We start from the raw sequence: 18,975 nt of genomic DNA on the forward strand, positions 1-18,975 counted from the left end.
GAGTAGTTGTAGCGACATGAATACATATATAACAATAGTTTTCATGCATTTAGTTTTCGGTGGCCTACCTTACCAAACTATTCGTTCATATGTATCAACGTGGTAGCTCGCTCTGATATCTCGTAATAATCTAGCTACCCTGTAAAGTTTCAGCCACAAATACACAAAGGCGATGGTGAGCCAGGTTAACGCATGTTTCTCGTTTCACATCATAAAATATCTCCAGGTAGCTAAATATTATCAGTTTATTACCGAAAGTAACTAAACATGCAAACGAACACCGGTATAACTTATAATTTTGCATGTTCTATATAAACACACCTGAAATTATAATTTTGCCATTATTAGATAAAATCGAATATAAGTTAAAGACATTATAAAATCACAAGCCCGAATGAGATAAAATGAATTTATTCGTAGAACGCGGTAGACACCGCAAGCAAAGCACAGATGACATGAAACTTAAAATCCCATTAAAGTTTCCAAGCCCTCTTCCACAACACTAGACAAGGTACTGCTGGTGGGATTCCTAGCGGAGCAATTTGCCCGAATCTCCCCTTGTGTTCCCGTCAGCACATTCAACATTCCCATCTTAAGCATACCAATAATAAAATTCTCGTAAAACAAGCTCTGGTTGACAGCAAAACTTGTGACAATGCTCCGTGTCCTGTTATCCGTATACAAATCCTGGTCCGAAGTGAACAGCCCTTGCCGATTCATGAGGTCGACATAGTACTTGTTGTCGAATACATTCGGGGTTCGGATATCGAGATTAGTCGTGTTGGTAGAGTTTGTGGTTGGACAAGTGATTTTGAGGTTCGTAGCAAAGGTTTGATCCATGGTAGAGTCTTGGGTGGGGTAGAGTCTACTGGTGAAAGAAGTGCAATGACCAATGCCGATTGTGTGGCCCCCGGAGAGTGCGACAGCGTCGGTGGTGGTGAGATTTTTGGTGGCCAGAGAGGAGAGGATGTCACTCGTATTCGAAGTTGGTGCGGGAAGGTTAGCGAGAGTGTCATTTTGGGTTGCGAAGTCGAGGCTGTCGCGGCGTCCGAATGGCACGCTGTAGTTTGGACCACCGGACTGTTTAAGAGACAAAAAAAATAGTGAATTAATTAGGTATACATAAAATTATGCTACAAAAGTCTTGAATGAAAATACCAAAATCTAAATGTAATGTCTGTCTATATATTATTACTATATGAATCCAGAACATTTGTTATATTTGGTAATGCATCCTGCTGGGAGCGGATCTGGAAACAAAATCTTGAGGACACCAAGCAAATTTTCAGAAAACGTTTATATGTTTTTAAATTTTGGGGGACAATTTTATAATTGTGTAAAATTTAGAATGGTGAAGAAAATGTAAAAAAAGTTCTTGGGGAGGCACTTGTCCCCCGTGCCTCTTACTAGATCCGCTCCTGCATCTTGCAGTACGTTCTTGAAAAAAAAAATTCTCATCAGGACTCAAGAGCCATGATCTAGTTACCGAAACAAAAACATGTAGCATGAAAAAGAAAATAATAGAGTTTTATATATAAACTCCATCAATCTTGCGCTCACAAAGCTAGAAAGTTATGGGTAATTAGGTGGGTATTTACCAGAACAACTGCATCACGAGCCGCAACAGCAGTAATATCAGCACATGAGACAACACTCCCACATTGATTCTGAACTAGGCTCCTGAGTTCTTCGATGATCTGAAAAGCCTGGGGCCTTAATGTAAGGTTCGGTGTTGCATTTTTTTCGCCTGGTCCACTTGCTGAACCATCTAGCAGAACTGACGCATCACATCCCTGGCATCGTATATATATTACAGACAACACTACATAAATTGCCATCGAATAATTTTAAATCCTCAGCAGTTAATCAAGAAAAATTAATAATTACCAACAGTTTATTAAGTTCTAGAGTATAATTATATAGCAAATAAAAAAAAGTCTTTTAATTTCACATATCTGAAATTATCTGAATACCTCAACTGGTGCAAATAAGAAAATAAACTAACAGCTCCACTGTCTCTAACTAAAACTTAGTAAGAACAATTATGATGACGATGAGTGTAAGTTTGAAATGTAGAAACCTGCACAAAACAATCATGGAAGTGCAACCGGAGCAATCCAGCCGCAAGTCCTATATCGGAGGCGAACTCAGTCTGAAGCCTTGTCCTGACGATGGTTTCAAAGTCAGGGCAGCTTGTATTATAGAAAGTGTAGGAGAGTCCTGACACCAGAGGCGGAGTTTGTGCTTCCGACACATACAAGTAGCCGGAAGAGAGTAGCAAAAGACATGGTACGATAAGTAGTTGGGAAATTAAAGAAGCAAAAGTTGAGGCCATGATTTTTGTTGCTTCTATGTTTGTTCAGGTATTAAGTGCAAGGGAGCCTGTATATATACAATTTTTTGATTGACGTAGATAGCTAACTAGGTTGAAAATCCCATGCACTTCACTAGCCGCAGATATTTACAATTTCGGGGATTTTTTTTTTATTATTTCTCGACGCAACGTGATAAAATTAATCTTTTGGGGATTTCATAAAATGCTAACATCGATCGATAAATGTTGAGAGTGAAACCGGAATTAACAAAAAATGCTTTCTATTGTACAGTAGTAAGTATAATTTATACTACATTGCGCGGTAATGATATCATTTAACACATATTAATCCACATTAATTACACCAAACTTAGATTACCCTAATTGTTTGAAGTTTGATATTACACTGATTGTTAATTTGAAGTTTGATAGTACATATTTGGACTATCAATTGGTGTCCGTTGATATGTTATCTACTTTCGAATTTTCTATGGTGTGCGCAAGGGCACACAATAGTCACTAACTCCCATGAAAATTCTAGCTTTTGATTGGTGGATGGATAATAAATGTAAATGGCCCCCTGCATTCACATCAATTTCACCAATCAAAACAAGTCATTTTCATGGTAGTTTGTGCTTATTGTGTGCCCTTGGGCACACATTAGAAAGACCGATCTACTTTATAATACTCTAACCATCCTTCAAAGTTTCAGCCACAAATACTGAAATACACAAAGGTAGTCATTGGCCAGCTGAACGCGTGTTTCTTGTTTAACACAATGCACTGTACATTTACTTGGTTACAATTTGATCACCATAAAGCAGATGTGGAATTTAGACTTTTGCATTTAACTCTATTTACTGAAATTTATTGGTTTTCATTAATCATCCTTACAAATTTCATACATCCATTACGTCAACTTTAATTTCAGCAAATAATTTTATTAGTTATTGCAATTTAACCCGGGTCACTGATATGAAAGTTTTCAATATATAGATATATAAAAAGTCATTTATTTGTAAAGACCGCTTGTCACAGCAAGCAAACACAGATGATAAGAAATTTAAAATCCCATCAAAGTTTCCAATCCCTCTTCCACAACAGTAGACAAGAAACTGCTGGTCGGATTCCTGGCCGAGCAGTTCGCCCGAATCTCCCCTTGTGTTCCGGTCAGCACATTCAACATCCCCATCTTCAGCATCCCAATAATAAACTTCTCGTAAAACAAGCTCTGGTTCACAGCAAAACCTGTAACAATGCTCCGTGTCCTGCTATCCGTATACAAATCCTGGTCCGAAGTGAACAGCCCTTGCCGATTCATGAGGTCAACATAGTACTTGTTGTCGAATACATTCGGGCTTCGGATATCTAGATTAGTCGTGTTGGTGGAGTTTGTGGTTGGACAAGTGATTTTGAGGTTGTTAGCGAAGGTTTGATCCATGGTAGAGTCTTGGGTGGGGTAGAGTCTCCCGGTGAAAGAAGTGCAATGGCCAATGCCGATAGTGTGGCCCCCCGAGAGCGCGACTGCGTCGGTGGCGGTGAGATTTTTGGTGGCCAGAGAGGAGAGGATGGCACTTGTATTGGCAGTCGGCGGGGGAAGATTAGCCAAAGTTGCATTTCTGGTTGCAAAGTTGAGGCTGTCGCGGCGCCCGAATGGCACTCGGTAGTTTGGACCACCGGACTGGATATAAAAGGAAAGCAATTTAGTAAATTTATTAGGTCCACATAAATTTATGCTCAAAAAACAAGTTTTTAATGAAAATGCTAAAATCTAGTTTTCTTTTTCTCTGTGTGCAAATATACACTTAAATATTGGAAAATTAGCTAGGTAATTACCAGAACAACTGCATCACGAGCCGCAAGAGCAGTAATATCAGCACATGAGACGATTCTTCCACATTGATTCTGAACTAGCCTCCTGAGTTCTTCGATGATCTGGAAAGCCTTGGCCCTCAGTGTAAGGTTTGGTGGTGCATTTTTTTCGCTAGGTCCACTTGCTGAACCATCTAGCAAAACTGAGGCATCACATCCCTGGCATCATCCATTGCAAACAAGTGTTATATTTATCTGTACATTTACATAAATAAATTGGTACCAAAAAATTTGTGCCAATCAAATTATCACCAGCAGCCAATTAGTAAAAATTAAAAATAAAATAAAAATCTCCAGCAGTTTGTAAAAATCCAGAGGATAATTATACAGTAAATAAATAAATAAAATTACTTCACAAGTTCACATATCTGAATCTCATTAACAATTGTGAATTAGCAATATTATATTACTAGCTCAAAAACTAATTAATTAACTAAAAAAGAACATACTATCACACTAAAACTTATAAAGTAAGAATGAATTATGGTGGTGAGTGTGAGTATAAAATGAAGAAACCTGCACAAAACAATCATGGAAATGCATCCGGAGCAATCCAGCCGCAAGACCTATATCGGAGGCGAACTCAGTCTGAAGCCTGGTCCTGACAATGGATTCAAAGTTAGGGCAGCTTGTACTATAGAAAGTGTAGGAGAGTCCGGACACCAGAGGTGGAGTTTGTGCTTCCGACACGTACAAGAAACCGGAAGAGAGTAGCAAAAGACATGGTACGATAAGTAGTTGAGGGATTAAAGAAGCAGAAGTTGAGGCCATGATTCTTGCTTCTGTGTTTGTTCAGGCCTCCAGTGTATTAAGTGAAGGGAGGAAGCTAGCTGTATATATACAAATTTTTGACCTAGATTGCTAGGTGTTGATAATCCCATGCACTTTCACCAACTAGACAAGAAATTATCAAGAAGCATAAAAAATGTCAAAGTAATAAAAGGTCTTAAGATTTAATAACATACAAACGTTAAAAGATAAATAAATTCTGATGTTGTGATTGGTTGGGGAAAATGAATGGAACAGACAGGAATAGAATGAGTAAAATTACTTAAAATTAATAAATGTAGCAAGAAAGTTGTGAAAAAAAAATCAAGTGAGTGTAATATTATTATGCTAAGATTGGTGGTGAAGAAATTGGGTGTAATAGGAGAGAATGGAGCATTCCATCTCAAATTAAAGGTGTGATTTCTAGCACATGAAATAAGGAATGGAGAAAGAAATGAAGTTTCCTAACAATTCTCCATAACATAGTTCATTTTTCATTCGGTTTCTTCCGGAATCATTCACCCCAACCAAATACAAGGTGTTCAAATAACGCCATGCTTGATATCCTATGCACATTTTTTTTATATATACTTTGATTTTATAGCCAAAAAAAAGTCACATTTTATCATTTTTTTATATCAAGTCCATAAATTTAATTTAATTTTATAATTAATAAATGTTTTACTAATCGTGTGGAGGACATGAGCGAGAGCTTTAATTACAAAAGTCTAAATTGAACACATAAAGGTCCATCTCAAACACGCAAGGTGTCCACGCTCCAAAATTTTTAATATATTAAAGGTAAACCTAACTACTAGAATTACTACTATGACATGATGCATGGGGCATTTGCCGTGTGCGGCTGAGACTTGAGAGCGAGAGCTTATAGAATAATATGCTTCCGATATATGCAACATAAAAATTAAAGAAAATAGAGAAGAAGAAGAATATGCTTCCAGTAACGGGCCTGCTTGGCTTAAATGTGTAATAATTAGTCAGTATTAAATATAATTTATTAATAATTTTTTAATAATTTTTAATTATTGATAATATAAATTATTTAAATAAATATTAATATAATATTTTCAATTTCAATCCATCGAATCACTCTAAATTATAAATTATTAACTTAAAATTATATCTTAATTCATACGAGCTACACATGACAATAACTACAATAATACGAGTAATGACAGTATTTGTTTTTATAATCTAGACAACACCAAAATTATATTATAATACCAATATGCCCTCTAGAAAATAAGAGATAAGCCGTTTTTATATACTGATTCAGCGCATAGACGCGGGTTAAGTTACAAAATAGTTTCCCAACCAACATATATAGGCGATAAGGACAGCCAGTGTATTTAACAGCAATTCATATTATCAGACGACTATATATATTAGTCTATACATAAGTAGAAAGTGACCGTATGGCATCAGAAGTTTATCATAGATATTATAAAATTATTTTCACAATAAAATAAATTATTTCCACAATAAAATAAACTTTATAAATAGGAGTATTCAAAGTCAAGCCAGAAGGTCAACTTACTAACATATATCTGAAACAATTTAATTATGCATCGAATTTATACGTGGTATGTGCACAATCCACATGAACACGAGTAGTACACAACAATAATTTGAGTGCAATTATTTCTCGATGGCCTACAAGCAAGCAAGCACAAAAAAGTTTCGTTCACAAAAAATTCATGTTGTGCGTTTATGCCAAAGCTCCGTCCTTTCAAACTGTCGCCACAAATCAACATACACGTAAATACAGCCAAGATGAATGCATGTTTGTCGTTAAGAGCAATCCGGGGTGCCAAAAAGAGTGCTAAAATGACATGTGTAATGATGTGGCATGACATTTTTGTTGACTCTTCATTGGAGTGGAAGGAGTGTCAAGCAAAGTTACCAATTTTGGCACCTTCATAAAAATAAAAAAAAATGTATAAATCATTCTAAAATCATTTAGTTTCCTATCTTGTTATAATTATACATGTACAAATATGTGGTAACTTGGGGTGCCAACCATTGAAGTAAATTTTTATGTAAAAGTTGTCCAAACAGAAAAAAATAAAATAATAATATTTTTAATAATTTATTGTTTTAAACTATTTTAGTTAGCCCATCTATCCGAGATGCTCTACCGTCGCCCGTCGGTACTTAATTATGCACGGGATGGTTGAAAATTCCACAAGGTGATCATCAATTGAATAAAGACCACGCACGATGTTTTAAAATATTTGATGTTTTAATTTCTGCATTTGTAGATAAGAAGGTGTCCAATTTTGACTTATGCGTTTACGTTCAAAATGTGCCAAGACTTTGCATGCAGAGCGAATCTTTGAAATCCAAAACTAACGAAACTTACAAATCTGTGGGGGGGACTATAACGCGGTTTACACGTTTTTTGGTTGCAAAAGTAATCTGTACTTGGAAGGCCTAACTTTTTAGGCATAAAAGACTTAAAAGTAAATATTTTTAAAAAAATTTATGAAGTGTCAATCACTATATACTTAGAGCAACTCCAGCAGCTTCCCTATATCATGTCCTAAGTCCAATTATAAGGAATGTGACATAAATTAGTGCTCCAGCAGTGTCTTAGAAGTGCCTTAAATCACTAGGATCCTTCTTACATGCCTTATTAATAAGACACCACTAGTCATGCCTTATTTGATTTCTTTAATAAAAAAATCATTTCTCTCTCTTATTGTAACTTATTTTCTCTCTCTTCCTTCCATCTTTTATCAATCTCTTTCCAAATTTATTATTATAATAATAATAAGGAATGAATTATAAGGATCATTGTTGGAGTTGAAATACAAAGTCTTGTCCTAAATCACTAGGATTCAATATTTTATAATATTTATAAGGAAGACACTAAGACACTGCTGGAGATGCTCTTATATATTAAATTTTATATATTTAGTTTATATTGATTGACTCATGTTTATTAATAATGATGAACTCATATATGTATAAATGAAAATTAGTTAAATACATAAAATTTAATTATTTATTTGTGTCATGAGCACGTATTAAATAAATCCTTTTGCAGTGTATTGAGATATACGACTCTCTAAAATATAACATATTAAATACTGTGAGTACTCAAGGTAGAGAGATGACACTTTACTTAATATATAGGTAAGAGGGAAAGTTTAGTTAAAGGACTTTCTCTTTACATATACACACCTTACATTCCGGAATGCTCGGATGATTAATTAGTGAAATCAGTTTAGTTCTGCACTTTCTCTTCGGTTATCATGATTAGGTGTAGAATATATTAAGAAATATTATATATACAAAATTGGATATAAAATTTTTTATAATATGATATGGGTTGAATTTTGATTAGAATAAATTTCATGTACTTACATAGATAATATAAATTAAAACATCTCACTCCATTTATCATATCATACAGAATTTTATATCCAATTTTATGTATATTAGTTATTCACTGTATTATTGCTGGATCACGACACCGCTACCTAACTAGGGGTGATCAGAAAACCGCCCAAACCGCCCGCACCGCACCGAACCGCACCACAAAACGCGGTTTTTAATTTTCGTGGTGCGGTTGCGGTTTGGATCTTTCACAAACCGCGCGGTGCGGTGCGGGTTGCGGTTTTAGTTTTCTTGAATGCGGTTCAAACCGCACCGCACCGCAATATTAATATATATAATAAAAATAATATTTATATTTATATTTTATATATATTTATATATATTATAATTAATATTACTCTCAGCCCATTAAAACTTAACTATCAGGAGTCCTAGTCCAGCAGTCCAGCACGCAGTAGCCCAGAAGATATAGACACTTATCAGGCTGTTGCTTTTGGTAATGAAATTACTTTCTACTTCAACTATCTCAGTCAGTTTGTTTAAGACTTTAATCGGTGTGCTACTGTGCTGTTTAAGACTCCTCTGTTAAGTTTTATTAATGTTCCAGATTTGAAATTTATGTTCAAATTTAGAGATATTTAATTAGTTTTATCGCATGTGGAAACCGCAGTGAACCGCACCACACCGCACCGCATTTTCGTGGTTTATGTGGTTTATGTGGTTTTAGAATTTCGTGGTGCGGTTGCGGTTTGAGATTTTGGTAAAACCGCATGTGCGGTTTGGTTTGCGGTTTTAGGAAAAAACCGCACCGCCCGCACCGCGATCACCCCTATACCTAACCGTGAAACGGAAAAAAGAATCATAATGCTCGCCGATACATGACAAGATCTCCCGACCCATACGAGAGTCTTTTGCAATATTGTCAATGTCCCTCTCATTTTTTTACATATTTTTTTATATTTTTCGACACGTATTTGAAGGCGTATACAAAACATATTTTTTCATAATTTTTGTTTGAAATTTTTTAATAAAAATTTAGATAATAAATATTTATGCAGAAGAAAAAAAATTTAAAATAATTTATCAAAACTATATTTTATGAAAATATTAGAATGCGTGCCGAGCTCTTGTCTCCCGATGTAAACAATTGAGGGGACGGAGGGGATACAACTCTATAAGCCAAGTGAAACTTCATACAAAAGTGAATAACAGAGAAGCTATCAACAATGGAAGGCCAATTCATGCTGATGCCAAACAGACTCAGCAGTAACAGGAGGAAGCAAAAGGTAAAAAAGTTCTATGAATAGAGAGCCAATGCAGGTAAGCAAGAAAATGTAGTTTCATGGACACACTCTAAAAATACCGTAATAAAAAGGTGCGCAGAGAGCTAGAGATGTGTGCGTTCGAGAAGACGAGAAAGAACAAGAAAGAATTTGCCAGGAAGATTAGGTTCCTCTATTTTTATGGGTCACAGTTGTAATTCCAGTTACGGTCTTTCTAATGTGTGCCCAAGGGCACACAATAATCACCAACTTTCATGAAAATGGCTTGTTTTTATTGGTTGAATTGATGTGCATACAGGGGGGCCATCATCATTTATTATTCATCTACCAATCAAAACTCACCATTCTTATAGAAGTTAGTGACTATTGTGTGCTCATGGGCACACCATAGAAAATCTCTTCCAGTTAATGAACAAAGCACCATAAGCTCGTAGTCGTCGCAAGTATTACATGGTGCATTGTTGAATAAACAGCATACCAATTCTCGAACCACATTGAAAAGCACCTATGTTGTGTTTGGTTGGAGAGAATGGAATGGAATGGAATGAAATGAGTAAAAAATATTTGAAACTAATAGAGATAGGAAGAAAGTTTTGAAAAAATTTGAAGGAGTGCAAAATTGCTATGATGAGATTTGAGAAGAAATTGAGGATGAGAGAGAATGGAGCATTCCATCCTAAATGGAAGGGGTGTTATCTAACATATGATGTAGGGAATGGAATGGAGGAAGGAATGAAATTTCTTAAAAATCATCCATAAGATAGTTCATTTTTCATTCCATTCCTTCCGGAATCATTCACCCCAACCAAACACAACACTAGTTCTTTCACAAAGTTTATTCGAAACAAGAAACTTGGGAGTATATATACCCCGATTACAGTTAAAAGCCTATAAATTTGATAGCTCAAATTCTTCTGCTACATCAACAACAGAGGACAACAACGTACTACCAGAGTTTCTCGCCGAACAATTAGCCCGAATCTCCCCGTTTGTTCCTGTCACCACATCCATCTGTCCCATCTTCAACATGGCAATCACAAATTTCTCAAAAAACAAGGTCTGGTTAACTGCAAAACTCGTAACAATGCCACGGGTCCTACTATCCGTATACAAATCCTGGTCCGATGTAAAAAGTCCTTGTCGGTTCATGAGGTCAACATAGTACTTGTTGTCAAACACGTTTGGAGTCCGAATATCTTGGTCTGTTGTTCCATCAACTGATGCATTTTGGGGGCATATGTTTTTGAGGTCTTTGGCGAAGGTTTGGTCCATGGTAGCGTCTTGTGGGTAGAGGCGGCTTGTGAAGGAACTGCAGTGAGCTTTGCCGATTGTGTGTGCCCCGGAGAGTGCAACAGTATCAGTGGCATCGAGTTTCTTCTTGGCCAGAGAGGAAAGGATAGAACTAGCATTAGCAAATGGAGGAGGAAGGTTGGCTAGTGTGGCGTTTCTTGTCGCAAAGGTTTGTCCGTCACGCCTTCCCAGTGGCACTTTGTAGTCTGGACCACCGGACTAAAGAAAAGTGAGCATATAAGTATTGTTAGAATCACATTTGCTTAGACATTAAAGGTGAAAATAGTTAAGCATTAGTATATGTACCAAAACAATTGCATCACGGGCAGTAAGAGCGACGATATCAGCGCAGGAAACAATAGCACCGCATCGCTTGTGGACTTGTCGGTGAATATTGTCAATAATTTCGAACGCCTTTGCCCTCAGACTCAGGTTTGGTGGCGCATCCTGCTCGCCTGGTCCACTAGCTGATCCATCAAGTAACACTGAAGCATCACATCCCTGCAACATAAGAGTTCAATATTTACAACAAAATCAATTTTTCAGAGCACGAAAAGAAATATAACACTTGTTCTAGTACAAAACTTAATAGCCGAATCAACTCATACTAAGAAAGATATACCCTGAGTGGGTGTCAACCAAAGTCGCACACCTCACAAAGATAAAGAAGATTCGCATTGGATTTAAGCAGCCATATAATTCTATTAGTAGAGTTTGGAGTTAATGGGTGTTGTGCGACCATACAAGTATATAACGGTTGTTTTAGTCTAACATTAACTAAGGGACTGTGCATAATATATAAGATGGTACCTGGACAAAGCAATCGTGGAAGTGCAAACGAAGTAAGCCAGCAGCCTGGCCTATGTCTGCCTTGAAGTCTTTTTCGAGTTGCTTTCTGACAATGGACTCTAACTTCGGGCAGCTAGTATCGAAAAAAGTCAAGGAAAGACCCTTGGCTATGGCTGGAGTGCCTTGTGCTTCTGAGACAGACAAGCAGGAGAGTAGTAGTAATAAAAGGCATGAGCACAGAAATGGAATAGAGTCTGAAGATCTATTAGAAGCCATTGCTGTTTACTTACTAATTATGAACCTGAAATGTCCTAGTCTCCAAGGGGGAGTTTATATAGATTAAAACAAGATCCTTTGTAGGATAAAACTAGGCCTGGCAATTTGACACGTAACACGCTAACACGAAACGAAACGACACGAAAAAAATGGATACGGGTTTTGATTTTCGATACACGAAACACGAAAGTACACGAACACGAAATTACACGATAGATTTCGTGTCGGATATGGGTTTTCATTTGGGGTACACGAAATACACGAAAGTACACGAAATATTTGTAGATTATATTTATTATATATATGTAATGATATATAAAATATATAATTGAGTATAAAGTATATATTTATATGTATGTGTCGATATATATTGTAGATACATTAACAAATTTATAAAGAATTGTATACAAGTATAATATATATCATTCAAATTTAATAAAAATATATATTAATTCCATTTTTTGATTAAAAAATATATTTATATTTTTATATATAATATACACGAAAAGTACACGAAACATACACGAAACGGATACGGGTTTCAAATTAGGTACACGAAATTAATAACGGGCGGATACGGGTTTCACCTTCGAGTACACGAAACACGAAAATACACGAAACGAAAGTATACGAAACGAAACGATTGCCACCCCTAGATAAAACACAAAGTGACCATGTCACGTTAGAGGCGGCTCTAGGGGGAGACCTGACCTAGGTACCGATTAACGTTTAAAAACTAGACTAACAACCTTCGTCTTGGATGGTCTTTCTAAATAAATGTGTTAAATAATTATAAACATGTATACACGATTGAGAGAAATAAATTTGAAAATCGTTCCTATTCGTTCAATTCAATTATTTCCGGTTCTTTTAGCACAAAATATATAATATGATTTTAATAAAAGAAGCATGGTCGAGTGTAATTGGATAGTCCAAGTGATGGACTTATCTTCCGTTGTCCAGAAATACACGAGTTCAATTCTCTCTCATCCCAAAAGTTTTACTAGACACCAGTGAATTGTCGCATTTCAATAACATCACATTGTTTTACCAGACACCAATGCATAGAGTGCGGGAAATAGTAGTACAATAAGATTGTCAGTTTTGCTATCGACAAAATTTACGATATACTATTAGTCTATTACAACATCTTCATACAAAACTAGTAGCGACAGGCAATACTATGTAAATTTATCGTCAAGTTGCATGTGGCGAACACAAGTTTTGAGGCACTCCGCATGGTTCCCATCACTACGTATCTGTACAGATAAAGACGAACACACGAGATGATCCTGCACAGTATAGAGCTTTCGACATTTTATAATCTTTAATGTTGTTATTCCTCTCGGTTTTTTTATGTACTTGGGGTTGTTACGGGCATCTTTTTGGGACACCTTAATTATCAAATTTCCAATGGATGATTTTTTATTTATTTTACTTTTGAAAAGAGCCATGTGCTGAAAGACATGCAGATGAATCCAATGCATAAGTCGCACGTCGTACCTACTAACCATTACATTAACAAAGTAATAATTACTCCTTCTGACCCAGCCAATTCTTTACGTTTGGTTTGGCCACGGAAGTTAAAAAACATAAAGAAAGAAAAGTAGATAAAATGATGGGACCTATTAATTTTTAATCAATAAAAAAGAGATAGTGGAATAAAAGTAGTGTGAAAAAATAGTGTGAATGGAGTAAAAATAGTGTGAAAAAGAAAAAAAAGTTGAGAAATGGTGGGATCCATTAACTATTTTTGGTAAGTTTTGGAATGTAAAGAATTGAATGAGACATCCAAAAAGGAAACTGTAAAGAATCTGGTGAAAAAGAAGGAGTATTATAGGAGTATGTTTTTTTATCATATGGAGAGTCCATCGGCCTCAAATTCCATTTTATCTTTATTAACGTAACTTGTAAATATTTCAATTTTATAAGGGTTGTTAGAATTAATCTAATTAAATCGGAGATATCATCGACAACATTTAAAAAAACTGAGAAAAAAATTAAAAATTCAACACCAACAATTACTCACTCTGTCCGTCCATCTAAATGTTTATATTTGGGGTGGTCACGGAGGTTGAAAATATATATAAATTAGATGAAAAAGTAAGAAAAGTGATGATAGTATTGAAGTCGATTGATATATGTATAAAGTCTGTTACAAAAAAGTAGCAGTTGATTTTTATATTATATAATTTTACTATATTTGATAAGTTTTTAATGTACATTTTAGTCGATGGATATATAAAAATGGAAGTGTAAGAAAATTATTAGGATACAGCGAGAATAAGTTATTAGAATTTACCTCAATCGGTATTACAAGAGTTGCTCGGAGTTGATTAATATCAGAAGTTATCACCGACGATTTTTAAAAAAAATATTGCAACATCAACAACTTAAAATATAAGTTGAATTGCATGAACTTTAATCTTTAATAAAATTTGACATTTGTAATTATTTTAGATGTCTAAATATATAAATATTATTTGTAATATTAGTTGGAGTGCTTGTGGTTCAAATAATATTTAATCTTGACTATAATTTCATTTAAAATATATTTATCATATCATAATTTTATATTTTTATCTCTCTAAATACTTTTTATCATTGTCAATTTCATATATCATTAGGCTTACATAGGCTGATCAGGCGCCTCTGAAAACTCAAGATCGGATTCAACGGAAAACGGGCGAAAACTTTTTATTTATAATTATTTTAGAAATCTAATAATTAAAAATATTATGTGCAATGCTATTAAAGTTCTTATACGTCTAGTATTGATAATTGTTGAACTTTCAACATTTGTTTAACAATTTAATGTAGAAGTCTAATAGAATTCTTAAGTTAAATAACTTAAATATTTTTGATAAGTTAGAAATTTAATTTTGTAATACTATGAATTTCGCTAATAAAATCTTGTATAAATATTAATATGAATTCTTATATATCTGAATTCTGAAACGTGATAGAAATTTAATAAGTTGTTTCGTAAGTTAAATGATTTCAGTTTTTAAAGTGAAAATATATAATTTGTACGGATGTGATTCAATTCTGTTGATGGTGTAATGGTTGCTTTCAGATGTTCCACGGTGCTCTTGGCATAGGGTACAGATATGTTAGAATTACACATCTTAAGCTCTGCCGCTCTGGGAATTAATTCGTTTATTAATACATCGCTGAGATAAAAGCACACTACTATTTTAACAACACAAGCGTAAATTAGCGAAATGTTTTACAAAGCTTATTTTAACCAACAAAACTGATCAGGATTCAGGGGAGTATATCAAATAGGATATTGCCTTCAATAGTTCAGTTCCCCTGCAACATCAACCAGAGTAGACAACAATGTAGTATCCGAGTTTTTCGCTGAACAATTAGTCCGAATCTCCCCGTCTGTTCCAGTCACCACACCCATCTGTCCCATCTTCAACATAGCAATCACAAACTTCTCAAAAAACAAGGTCTGGTTATTTGCAAAACTAGTGACAATGTCACTGGTCGTACTATCTGTGAACAAGTCCTGGTCCGAAGTAAACAGGCCTTGTCGGTTCACGAGGTTGACGTAGTACTTGTTATCAAAATCATCCGGGCTTCTGAAGTCTTGGTCTGTTGTGCCATCGACTGTTGAGTTTTCGGGGCAGATGCCTATGAGGTCAGTAGCAAAGGTTTCGTCCATGGTAGGGTCTTGTGGGTATAGGCGATCCGTGAAGGAACTGCAGTGAGCTTTGCCGATAGTGTGTGCCCCTGAGAGCGCGACGGTATCTGTGGCGTCTAGGCTTTTGTTGGCCAGAGCAGAGAGGATAGAACTAGCATTAGCGAAGGGAGGAGGAAGGTTGGCTAGTGTGTCGTTTCTTGTTGCGAAGCTTAGTCCATCCCGCCTTCCCAGTGGCACTTTGTAGTCCGGACCTCCCGACTAGAGGAATTAGCGTGAAAACATTAGAATTGCCATTGTTTTAATCATAGACAAACTATAAATGCTAGTAGTATATTACTCCCTCCGTACCATTTTATTTGAACTTGTTTACTAGCACAGTTTTTAAGAAATTAGTGTAAGAAATTAGTGTAGTTTATGAATTTGTGGTTGTAACAAATCTTAAAAAGATGCTACAATAAAAAGTCCATCCTTTTTTGAACATCCAAAAAGAGAATGCGGTTCAAATAAAATGAAACGGAGAGAGTACTGTATTGCTAGGATTCAAGCCAACATATCATAATATTAGACCATATGAATATGGCGCGCTAAGTGAAGAACAGTTTTTGCGGTCAGAATAACTATTCTACCCTCTCGTATATAAAAGTGTTTTTCTCTCTATCCCGTACCCGTTTAAGAACAATTGCCCGCTGAATTACTGACATAGAACAATCAAAATTTCATCAGCTATTTACTTAAATATATACCATATACGTACCAGAACAATCGAATCACGGGCACTGAGAGCGACGATATCAGCGCAAGAAACAACTGCACCGCAAAGCTCGTGCACTAGCCCACGAATTTTGTCAACAATCTCGAACGCCTTCGCTCTCAAAGTCAGGTTCGGGGGTGCATCCTGCTCCGTGTCTCCTGGTCCACTCGCCGATCCATCAAGTAACACCGAAGCATCACATCCCTGCAAAATAGTTTCATGTTCCACTGCATGTCAGCAATATTCGCAACATAGATTATTGCAGCAGAAAGAAAGTATTCGTTTCATTTAATCAATTTATCCTCCCCGAGTTGTTCCTGCATGTCCGAACGCATTCGGTATAAGATATAATTCGTTACCTGGACAAAACAATCATGGAAATGCAGACGAAGCAAGCCAGCAGCTTGACCAATGTCTTGCGTGAATTCCTCTTCGAGTTGTTTCCTGACAGTGGCCTCCAAATCAGGGCAGCTAGTGTCGTAGAAAGTCAATGAAAGTCCCTCCGCTACCGGGGGGTAATCTTGTGCTTCCGAGACACACAAGTTGGAGAGTAGTGCGATTAAAACACAGGAGCATAGAATTTGAAAATAGTTGGTAAAATAAGAAGCCATTGTTAAATATTTTGTTTCTAGTTATTCTGAGTTATGATCTCCAACAATTAAGGGGTTTATATAGATGAGAATAAGATGCTTATTAGCTTCAAACACCGAGGCCACGCCATGTACTGAGGCGGCTTTCGGGGTCTTCTCAGAAACCGTATTAAATATTTACATTGGGTGATTTAAAATTGCAGTTGTTGAGAAAGTCGCTGTCAAAAAAGTAAACCAAAATAGAAATAAACGTATTATGGAAGATTTCTTCAGATTTGGCTATTTAGCTTCTTGCAAACACTAAACGAAATTGGATTTCTCGAATCAAGTTGGTTATATATATAGATTAATTTATTATGTTATGCTGAATTGAGCTTACATGTAAAACAAGTAGATGATTTAGATAATCGCATCTCCAACGTGATCGACATTTGATACTAGCAATTTTTAAAAAGGAATTGCAACTAGGGAAAAAAAAATGCATGTGATGTGATGATATCACATGGTGACGATCGATAAAGTCTTCGAGATTTTGCTTGTTTTATATTTAAATAGCTGGTCAAGTATTCCTCTCTGTTAGGTTATAAAAATAGATGATATATTTTTTGAGAACTCTAGAATTCGATAAATTTAAAACAAATTTAGGGAAGCAAGTAGTTTGCCGAACCTTCGACTAATTAAATACCCGAAATTAAATTATGGACCGGTTCCACACCATATGTAACTTGTTTGTAAACATTCACTCTGCTTGCACTCATTTATTAATTTTTTTAATATTGGTGATGATCAAATTACGATATATGCGAATTCGTTTTTATTTTGTTTTTTTTAATGTATCAAGGGATGGGCATTAATCCCGACCCGCCCGATCCCGACCCGATCCTCGCACCGAATGGTGCGGGGATTCGGGGATTTGTTCGGGTACGGGCTGGGGAACGGGGATGACTTTGAAAAAAAAATCGGGGATCGGGTCGGGTACGGTTTTTCACATTCCCCGGCCCGATCCCCGAACCCTGACTCGATTTTCCCCGATTGTCGACCAGATTATTATATTATATATTATATATTATATAAATATATACATATATATTATAATCATTTATTAACATGTTTATATACCTCTTTAGGTCAATTTTAGTCATGGATTTTCACATGTTTATAATCATTTATTAACATATTTATATACCTCTTTAATATAATTAAATTTATTGAAATAAATTTTAATAAATATTTCTATTAATATAAGTCTTAAAACTAAAAAGGTCATAATTAAATCATTGAAGATGTTTATTTAAATGATTAGGTATTAATTAGACATATTAGAAACTAATCGTAATTATGAATTTAAGTATTTAAATAGAAATTTTAGCTTAAATTAAAAATCCCCGAATCACCGCGGGTATTCCCGAATCCCGATCGGACCGGAGATGGGGATCGAAAAATAATCCCCGATGGGGATCGGGCCGGGGATGGGGATTGAGTTTGGATTCAGGGATCGGGGCCGGGTATAGCAATCCCCGACCCCGAAGGAGCCCGATGCCCATCCCTAAATGTATGGCTAGAAAGTATTCGCATATACATTTATTTATTTTACAGCTGCGATTGACGAGTGTTTTGTCTGCTACGAATAGGTTATGGCCATAGCAGGTACGATGGTTTTGGTGGAGACGGAGATATAAGTTGATCGCTCTTGCAACATGCAATCTTCTAAATACGTGTGCTTGTTTAGGTGTCTTTATGTTTTGGTTTTGATCGTCTGATGTCATGAAGTTGGGAAAAGAAGCTATCACAAGATAATTATGCTGGTGTTTAACAACCGATTATAAATCCGGTTTCTGAATTTATAAGTTTTAAGTACTTATTTGTATCATTTGTGTAAAAAGTCAAGAAGTATGTAAAAGAAGTTACGATTACTAGTTTCTGTCTCGGGATTTCTACTTTTTTTTCAAATCATTTTATCACTTATAAGTGTTAACTTGTTTCTGACTTTTACTTCATTTTTTTATTTTAAACAGAAAACACTTATTTTA

General features: G+C 35.6%; 3 protein-coding genes and 1 long non-coding RNA gene across 6 annotated transcripts; 1 reads left to right on the top strand and 3 right to left on the bottom strand.

The window, feature by feature from the left end:
- Positions 1 to 322: 322 nt before the first annotated feature.
- LOC108215746 (peroxidase 12) lies at positions 323 to 5,129 on the bottom strand. 3 transcript variants are annotated; one of them, XM_017390585.2, is made up of 3 exons: positions 2,081 to 2,369; positions 1,599 to 1,793; positions 323 to 1,080 (listed from the first exon to the last, which is right to left on the bottom strand). In XM_017390585.2, exons 1-3 carry the CDS (start codon positions 2,333 to 2,335, stop codon positions 463 to 465), a joined length of 1,068 nt encoding a protein of 355 aa, XP_017246074.1. In that variant the 5' UTR covers positions 2,336 to 2,369; the 3' UTR covers positions 323 to 462. The 3 variants fall into 3 exon arrangements, with proteins under 3 accessions (XP_017246074.1, XP_063947522.1, XP_017243796.1); XM_064091452.1 differs by lacking the exon at positions 2,081 to 2,369 and adding an exon at positions 4,703 to 5,111 and having other exon boundaries at positions 396 to 1,080; XM_017388307.2 differs by lacking the exons at positions 323 to 1,080; positions 1,599 to 1,793; positions 2,081 to 2,369 and adding exons at positions 3,286 to 3,995; positions 4,151 to 4,345; positions 4,703 to 5,129.
- Positions 5,130 to 9,996: 4,867 nt separating this feature from the next.
- Positions 9,997 to 12,247, top strand: LOC135152356 (uncharacterized). Its single transcript, XR_010291427.1, has 2 exons — positions 9,997 to 10,106; positions 10,419 to 12,247. It is a non-coding gene; the product is annotated as an uncharacterized LOC135152356 (long non-coding RNA).
- On the bottom strand, positions 10,007 to 11,952 carry LOC108216901 (peroxidase 12). Its single transcript, XM_017389764.2, has 4 exons — positions 11,698 to 11,952; positions 11,194 to 11,388; positions 10,419 to 11,106; positions 10,007 to 10,106 (listed from the first exon to the last, which is right to left on the bottom strand). The coding sequence occupies exons 1-3, from the start codon at positions 11,950 to 11,952 to the stop codon at positions 10,486 to 10,488; spliced, it is 1,071 nt and encodes a 356-aa protein (XP_017245253.1). The 3' UTR covers positions 10,007 to 10,106; positions 10,419 to 10,485.
- Positions 12,248 to 15,094: 2,847 nt separating the features above from the next.
- Positions 15,095 to 17,081, bottom strand: LOC108216875 (peroxidase 12). Its single transcript, XM_017389733.2, has 3 exons — positions 16,715 to 17,081; positions 16,359 to 16,559; positions 15,095 to 15,862 (listed from the first exon to the last, which is right to left on the bottom strand). Exons 1-3 carry the CDS (start codon positions 16,964 to 16,966, stop codon positions 15,251 to 15,253), a joined length of 1,065 nt encoding a protein of 354 aa, XP_017245222.1. The 5' UTR covers positions 16,967 to 17,081; the 3' UTR covers positions 15,095 to 15,250.
- Positions 17,082 to 18,975: the final 1,894 nt, after the last annotated feature.

This window comes from Daucus carota, chromosome 4 (genome assembly GCF_001625215.2).
Source record: "Daucus carota subsp. sativus chromosome 4, DH1 v3.0, whole genome shotgun sequence".
NCBI classification, from domain to species: domain Eukaryota; kingdom Viridiplantae; phylum Streptophyta; class Magnoliopsida; order Apiales; family Apiaceae; genus Daucus; species Daucus carota.